General features: G+C 39.7%; 1 protein-coding gene across 1 annotated transcript; it reads left to right on the forward strand.

The window, feature by feature from the left end:
- Positions 1-564: 564 nt before the first annotated feature.
- On the forward strand, positions 565-8,123 carry TRMT10A (tRNA methyltransferase 10 homolog A (S. cerevisiae)). The gene is made up of 7 exons (XM_009084278.1): positions 565-785; positions 1,788-1,950; positions 3,799-3,870; positions 4,310-4,384; positions 5,282-5,431; positions 6,438-6,543; positions 7,758-8,123. The coding sequence occupies exons 1-7, from the start codon at positions 565-567 to the stop codon at positions 7,922-7,924; spliced, it is 954 nt and encodes a 317-aa protein (XP_009082526.1). The 3' UTR covers positions 7,925-8,123.
- Positions 8,124-8,916: the final 793 nt, after the last annotated feature.

Raw genomic sequence — 8,916 nt, forward strand, 5'->3', positions numbered from 1 at the left:
CCTTAGGTTTTCAGAAGAAATAAACATTAATTTTGAAGGAGTGCAGCTAGTTAACACTTTTTTCCCCCATGCAAAATGGCTTTAGTGTCTTTTAAAATTACATTTCTCTACATTCTCTCTGCTGTCATATCTTCACCTTTTCCTGGTTGGTTGATACTAGTTTGTGTACACATACTGGTACTGCTGATTTTTCCTTTTACTTTTGATCCAGTAGGATACTCTCATGCAGTTTTGTTCTCACAAAGCTTTTAATTGGAAACTCTTGACTAGCTTCAGATGTAGCAGGCAGAGTTTTAGACTATGAATACAGGTTACAGTCTTTAATATTTTCCATGTCACTGATTGCAAAGTCACTGACCTAGCTTTAACAACAAAAAAAGGGCCCTGTCTTATTTATTCTTTTTGTTTATTCAGGTTTATGATAGTGTTGAGTGATACTTGTTCTAATGGAGCTCCTTGTTAGTAACCTTCACACCATTGTTTTCTTTCCTAGAGAACTGGTGAGTTGCTTTTAATGATTTCCTACGTGCTGAGAAGCAAGTCAGAAATCCTGGCCAAAAGCTAATGTCGTCCGAAACACCAACAGGCAGTCCAGAGGTGCCAGTGGAAAACACCCTGTTCCTTAAGGTTCCTGATGTGGAAGGAAATGTGAAGTTGAGTGACAGTCTAGCAGAGGGACAGGAGGCAGGCTCAAACAAGGAAGAATGCCTTGAGCCCATGTCCAAGAGGCAAAGGAAGAAGCTGTTGAAGCAGAAACAGTGGGAGGAACAGAAAGACCTGCGAAGGTATGGTTTGCAAAACAGATTTCTGGTGTTCACACCTGATGTTTACTGCTGATGGTGGCAACATGTCAGCAGAATTTGCTTGTAAGTTGGTTTAGCAAATCAAGGCAGTTGAACTAGTTTTCTTCCACACCAGGCTTAAGGCAGTAGCTGCAGGCTACTCCATCTGCATTTGAAGAGGCTATAAAGGTAAGCATCCCCTCTTCATACTAGAAGTATTGCTCAGCTTGAAGAGGATATCGGGAGGAATTCAAAAGTGTGTGGTTTTGGGTTGTCAGAAAGGAGAGAGAACCTGTGGCCTTGATCCTTTCTGATTGCATTGTGCCTTCATTCCCTATTGCTTTCAGACTTGGTGAATCTCACAGAGGTAGTGAGTAAAAGCAATTAGTTTTGACACATGCAGTGATGTGTTGACTTATAATCTGTTAGAATAGTTTTGAACGATGATGAGCTTCTGTTTTGTTGTGTTGAGAGAAAGTGTATCTGCAAACAAGCTGATTGTGGTTTATCCTTATCCTGCTGACTACCAAGTGTCCCTTCCCAAGACAGTGGCTGTTGCTATCTCCAAAATTTGATCTTCCAACTGCCTGCTCACATCAGGGGGACAAAGGAACAATTGCTTCAGGAGCCTTTTGAAAAAGTGTTCAGTGAAATAGCATGTAGATTGCCTTCCACATTCTGATTCGGATACTGCAGTTTTGTCAGTCTTTTTGATTAGTTCTGAGTCTTGACTCAGACCACCCTTAAATTGATGAAACTCCCAGTATTGAGTTCATTGAGCTTGTCAGGTGTCTGTCCCTGTAGGTGTAGACAGAACTTCACAAAGATGGGCTGTGTGTTTTGTGCTGGTATCAACCCAGCAGAAATGCAAGCAACAGGCCAAGTTTAAACTACCACAGCCACAGGACAGCCACCTTGGTCCTAGAACTCTGCATTTGTGTGCATAACACATACCTCAGCAGATTCGTCAGCACTTTTTGAGGATTGATTTGTTTGTTTATTTAGGCAGAAACGAAAAGAAAAACGCCAGAAGAGAAAACTAGAACGTCAGTCAAAATTGGATTCCAATAATGAGGGGAATGACAGAAAGTGCTTGCGCAGGAAAGTTGTTCCTAGTACACTTCGCCTCATTGTGGACTGCAGCTTTGATGACCTGATGGTGTTAAAGGTAAAAGACACTTACCCATCACATACAGACGTTGAAAGGTTCTCCAGTGGCAGTGTTTATGCAGTGTCAGAGCACAAAAACTGGAAAGCAGCATGCAGGGCACAGTTAGCATGTGTCAGATTGTGATGATTCCCAGACCTGGCTGTGTCAGTTGCTGAATTTTTTAGGCTTTGGACTATTTTTATATAAGCTTGGCAAAGGTTGTATTTGCCTTCACAGAGATGTGGTAAGTTGGTTTGATTCCAGAAGTAGAAATAGAGAAACAGTTTGTGCCAGGTGTTTACCATGAAGTTGGACGCAGTTCTGCCTCAAAAGTGGTTTTGTTGGAGGGGCTGCAGATGCCACATCCAGTTACTGTCTCTTTCAAAGTGGACCTGAAGCTCCCAACCCTCTTAGTAAGTATCTGTGGAAATGAAGATTTTGAGCATTGTGAGGATACCAGGCTTGTTCTCTCACTCACACAAGTGGGCAGTGGGGACAGGAGGACACTTTTCAGCCTGTCTGTAAAATTATCTTAGAAAGGATGAAAGGACAGGTTAGATGATCACAGGATAGGTAAATATGAGAAAGATCACCAGGATAGCCAGTTACCAGTCAAGATGCTTGGTGTGGGGTTTTGAGAACAAAACACCTTTAACTTTACTAGGAAAGTATGTTACTCTGCTGCCTCCTGCAAGAAGCCTTTGGCTTCTTAGGCAGACCTCACCCCTCCCCCTGAGCCCTTCTGCTGCTGCCAGGGACTTTGCTGCCCTGCAGGAGCTTAAATTCAAGCTTTTGCAAAGCCCATCTGGCTACTTGTTGAGCATGATGCAGAGCACTTCCAGCAGTAATGGAGCTAGTGCAGCTCACCACAGAATTCTGAGGAATCTTCAGTAGAACTTGGTTCACTGAGCTGCCCTTCAGCACTGCACCAGGAGAGACCACAGGAACACCTTGATAGTTTCAGAGATGCTGACTGGATGTTTCCTGCTGGCTCCATCCTTTGTGAAACACATTTCCATCCTTGGTCAGGCAAAGCCTCTGTTAGGCCTGATATGAAAACTGGCACTTCTGCAGGTGTTTAGGAAGCATGAAGTGTGGTTGTGGTCTTTATCAATGAGGTTAATTAGGTCCTTTCTCTAGTGTTTGTAAAACTTGCCTTGCAATATTTTGGCAAGCTGGAGATATCAAAGCAATATAATGATATTTCCTTTGAAAATGGGAATCAATTACATTTACAAAACAGTTCTTTTGGGATGTTGAGAACAAAACTGTGTAAATTACCTTACAAAAGTCATAATTGGCCTAAAAATAAGTCTGCTACATTTTAAGCAATAATAATTTAAGTAATAGTTAGCTATTGTCCAAGTTGCCAGGTCAAAATGCCAGAGCTAGCTAGCCACTAGATTATTTGCATTGTTCTAGGGTTCGTCAGGTTAATTATGCATATTTAGTTTCCTTAAATATTAGCTGCCTATTCTCAGAATTTTTGCATGGGTTAAAGACTGAGTATTATCACAATGATAGATCTGCTTGATTCTTCAGATTAATTTTCTGTGTTATTACATGTAATTAAATCCCTGTAATATTTGCTTAGTTTGGGGTTTTTTCCTAAAGTAATGCAACCCAAGCACACACCTAGAGGTGTCCAAGTACACTTGTGTGGAAGATGTGTTTGTTTCCTTGTCAGTTCCCCTCACAGTGGCTGTTTTTTTCTCTCCGGGTCTGATGTCCAACCTCTCTCAATAGTTACTTTTGCCAGTTAAAAGCTTCCTTTTTCCTCTCTTTAGCTTCTGACTGGCTCATGGTAAAGCATTTTGTGATGGTCTGTGTGAAGGACTAAGTAAAAACAAATTATGTTGTGTACAGGATGTTAAGAAGCTTCACAAGCAAATTCAGAGATGTTACGCAGAAAACCGCAAGGCCTTTCATCCTGTGCAGGTATGTTTAAACAAACTGAGCACTGTCTGTTGCCATGTACCAAACATATGAGAAGTGGTGAGAACTGTAGTAGACAAAAAACTATTTAAGCTGCCCCTTTTTAATAAGAAAATTTTAACAGATTAAATTTCAACCTGTGTGTTATAAAAGTACCCATATGCCAGATACTGATGTGCCAATAAGACACTGTTGATAGTCAGTTTTATCTGTGTCAGGTTTTTGTAAAGAAAGTGACTGCAAGAGCATATTTGTTTTTCAAATGTATCACTAACTGCATGAATATGGTCCTAGTACCACTTCCATGTAAAAAAATATTAGGAGTTTTAGCAATAGTTAAGGATAGAGAAAGTCTTACATAGTTAAGGGTAGAAAGAAAGGAAACAGGTTGTGGCATATTAACGTTTCTGTATTTTGTACCTGTTGTTTGTTCTGTTTGAAGTTTTACTTGATGAGCCATGGGGGACAGTTGAAGAGCAACATGAATGAAAATGACAAAGGATGGGTGAACTGGAAGGTGAATAATTGAATATTTCTGTAAAAGAAATCGAAGTCTTGATTGTAGTTGCTGACTAGATTGTTAGCTGCGAAGGACCTGTGCTTTTTCCATGTGGGGTTTTCTAAGCCATGAGAGCAATAGCATATTGGAAATGGTGTGGCTCTTTGTGCTTTTAATTCATTTAACTTAAATAACCCAAAGACCTCTTGTCTTGAATCTAGATTTGATTTTTCTTGAAAAACTACACACACACATTTTCACCTGTTTTTATTGAACAGATTCTGTTCCTTGAAGTCATGATGTGATTCTCTTGTGTGCACCTTCACTTCCATCGTGTTGCCTCTCAGAACTGAAGTGTTATTTAGAGAAGTACCTTGTCTTATGGTCAAACTCATGTTGGTTTTCCTAGTGACTCGCTGTTAAACCACTATTCCAACAACTTCAAAGGAGGAGCACTTTGCACAAATAAAACCAGTCCTATTTTCAGCTTTTCTTGTGTGATAGCTGCTTTGCAGGACCCTAGCATAAACCTCTCTTACCAAATAAGTCATTTTAATTAAGCATTTACTTCTGGTTTCGCTTGTTTTTTAGAAAGGAGGACTTGAAAATTATTTGGATCCCAAGGAGAAATAGGGTAACATTTGAAGGGAATCACAAGAACTTAAGGATTTGTAAAGTTCTTCTGGGGTTTCAGAAAACTTCCTGTGAATTTTTACCAGTCAGTGCTGTAGGGATTGGATTGTTGAAGCAGAAATCAATCTGCACCATGCTACATACTTGAACACGAATGAGGGATGTGGAATGACTACCTAGTATTGGATTTATTTTTGCTAGTCCCATCTTGGGTCTGTGAAGCTTGGCCAGCAATTCATCAGTTGAATTTAACTTCTTCTGACTACATTTTTTTTTTTTGAGGATATCCAAATTAGAACAGAGCACTATAGTGAGCTAATAAAGAAAGAAGACCTGGTATATCTTACCTCAGATTCCCCAGATGTTCTCAGAGAGCTCGATGAGAAGAAAGCCTATGTGATTGGAGGACTGGTGGATCACAATCACCACAAGGTAAATTGTGGGTCTGTTTCTTTATAGCTTTTTTTTTTGGCACCCTATTTGGCATTAGTGCTGCTTGTGTGTAAACTAACAAAATAAATAGCAAACTTCATCACAAGAGACTTCAAAAAATTTTTGAAGAAGTGTGAAAAAGCAGTGGCTTGTGCTCCAGAGCACAGACATGCTGAGCTTTTTAGGATTTTATCTTTTCATTTTATGCCCAAATATAGATGAACAGCAGCACTTGCATCTTGGGTGTCTTTTTTTAATAAGTTTGCTTGTCAGGAGAACTTGACTAAGTAGCACACATGCCTCAGAGATCTGGTTCCATACCTGTATGTGGGATCATGCTGTGTGGACCTGGAATGTCATAGAGAATGCAGCTAGGAAATTAAAGTGCTGTTACTTCTACCTTCAAAGACATTCCTGCATAATTTCTGGTGACATGTTGAATATTTTGATGGGATGCTAAGATAAGGGATGGCTCTTTGACTGTACCAAATGATACTTCAGCAGTTAGTCCACACTTAAAGGCTAGGAGGGAGCAGAAGCATATTCTTTACATAGTCATTGTGATACAAAGCGTTGACACAATTTTTAAGGGTCATTTTTGCCCACCTTGGACACAGGAGTTGTCAGGCATAAGAAAGCAAGCAAAATTTCTTATCCTTTACTCTTCCTCTGAAAAAAATAGCCAGTGACTGCAGTCTGAGTAGCTCCGTGTTTAAGCATAAGCTCACCTTTAAAACAGGCTATGGCTGATGCTTTCTAGAGCTGCAGCTGCATGAATAAGTTTTATTTACAATCCTTTTGACCATATGTCACAGTGTGACATACATATAAAGTCGTAGGTTTTCCAAAAGTAGCCCTTGAGGCAGGAACTGTCTAACCAGGGTAAAAGCAAGATCGTGGCAGCACTGGCAAAGCTCTTGCCAGAAAATTACACTTGTAATAAGTCTGTATGGACTGATCTGAAATGGTGATTCTCAGTCCACTTGTTTTGGTGTCTTTCCCACAGGGAATTACTTATAAAAGAGCAGTAGAGCAAGGAATTGGTCATGCACAGCTCCCACTTGGAAACTTTGTCAAGATGAACAGTCGGAAAGTGTTAGCCGTCAATCATGGTAAGTTTTAAATCATTATATAATGACATTATTGTAGAATGTACCTGTGATAGTCACCATTCAAACCTTCAAATTGTGCACTGTAGTGCAGATAGCTAAACCTTGTTTTATTATGTTGATGTTTCTTGAATCTAGTTGCCTTTGGGATATAGTAACTGCCCTGACCTTTAAATACTATATAGTTAAAATAAATTATGGTGTCTTAGGCACTGAGAAGGGCACCTCCTATCCTGTTGGCTTCTCCCATGAGTACTTTTGACATTCTTACCATCTTGGTCTTGTTTCCAGGATTAATGTGTAAGTGTAATGCTGGAAACTATCCCTTGTATTTTATGCCACTTGTTTGTGATGTTTTCACCTCTTTGGACAGCTTTGTTCAGCAATAACTGCCTCAGTATGTGTAGACCTCAGTTGGTATCAGCAGTGCTCTGTCTGCTGAGCTTTCATAATTGTATTTTTACCTGGTTTCCCCAAGTCTTGAATCCCACTCCCTTTGGGCTTTCAGTCTTATTATATTCCAGCATCATTAAACAAAGATACATGCCAAATGGAGCCTACACAGACCTTTATGGAAATTTTTGACTTGGGCTCATAGTCTTTTTTGTGCCTCACTGCACATTCTTTTAGGTTATCTTACTTTGCTTTATATATAAGTTTATAATATAAGTTTATTTTAGTATGTAACACATTACTCAATGATAACTTTATTTCCTTAAAGCGCTGTTGATCGGTGAGATACCTATTTTCGTGTTAATTGAGATTATTTAAACGTGGAGAACATAGTATGTCACTGGACATAAACATTGTCAAACCCCATGTATTTGTAAGATTTTGCATTTCTAAAACTTGATCTGTAAGTGTCGCTTTATATAGAAAGAAAAAGCTAATTATAGCAGGTTTTAGGAAGACTTTGGGCTGTCCGTGAGTTGGGGCGGAGAGGGAGGAACATTCCCTCACCCCCTGAGAGAAATGAATTCAAACCAGAGCTGCTGCAGAAAAGAGCTGCTGTGGGTACTGTCACACAGCTGCAGGCTCAGTGTGTGCTTGGCTTTAGGCTGCAGCAGTAGCAGAATTGCCTTGTCAGCTCTGCTCTGAAGATGCCACAATGGAATGCACACCAACCTCTGTAAAGCTAGATTTTTGGAAGTGTGTTCATATCAGCAGATCACTTTATCTTCCTTCTAAAGAGCTGATGAGCTTTCTTGGTTTTACAGTGTTTGAGATCATCCTTGCATACCTAGAGAAGAGAGACTGGAAGGAGGCTTTCTTCAGTGTCCTGCCACAGCGGAAAGGGGCTGTTCCTTTGGGAGAAGCCAATGATTCATCCACACCTGCTCTGTCTGGAAAAGAAGATGAAGACAATGACTCAGACAGCAACTAGGCTTCAGAATGAGATGATGAGAAAGATGACACAAGAAATTTGTGGGACATGAAGTTGTTATTCTCCAAAGACCTGCTGCCCTTGTAATACTGAGTTGTCTCAGTAGTTCCATAGTTTGCCCAGAACTGTTTCCACACATGAAGGGTAAAGTTCAATGCAGTATTTTACCCTGAAACTTCAATATTAATAGCTTTAAAAACAAACAAACAAAACAAAAAGAAATTAATGACAAATGCAGCGTTTATTTTTTTTCCCAAGGAAGCTACTTAATTTAATTTTTTTAATATTATTTTTATACATACCAAATTGGGTGTAATAACCAAGAGCATTAGTGGTTACCATTTTAATGTATGCATTCTTCTGCATTTCTGCTCAAAGTTTTCCTAAAAGCAATGAATGACAAGCATTCCTGTGACTCCAGATCTGTAGCACTAGTGCCTGTTGCAAGGTGTACATGAACACTCAAAACAAGCAAAAATTCTGATTTTCCTGAGCATCTCAACAGACAATCACAAGCAACTGAACTGCCTGACATATATTGTATTGATTAACTGGGGCTGGTAGGTGAAATGTGAGTGTAGGGTTAAGCCAATGCTTTAATGCTTTTAGCTTGAGTGAGATGGGTGTCAGCATAGCTGCAAATCATGAGCCTTGGTTGACACATTGTGCACATTGAGTTGAGGTGACACAATCACTTTTGATTATTTCTTCATCTTCTTAGCAAAATTTATTGCAGCCTCAGAACAATACCAGGAAACAGGAGCTCTTCCTTATAAGTAATTTGTTCAGATTCAGTATTCCTGTTTAGTCACATGATCCTATATTGTATTGTCTGTCAAATATTTTTCCTTTAAAAAACAAAAGTCATAGTCTTCGTTGTGGCTGGATGTTCTGATTCAGCTTATTTTTATCTGACTTGACTGTTTTTGCAAAGTAGTGAAGTGAATTGGAAGTGAGGGTTTAGCTTCAGCCCTGTGAGCCTGCCCTGGCCC

This window comes from Acanthisitta chloris, unplaced genomic scaffold (assembly GCF_000695815.1).
Source record: "Acanthisitta chloris isolate BGI_N310 unplaced genomic scaffold, ASM69581v1 scaffold4731, whole genome shotgun sequence".
In the NCBI taxonomy this organism is placed as follows: domain Eukaryota; kingdom Metazoa; phylum Chordata; class Aves; order Passeriformes; family Acanthisittidae; genus Acanthisitta; species Acanthisitta chloris.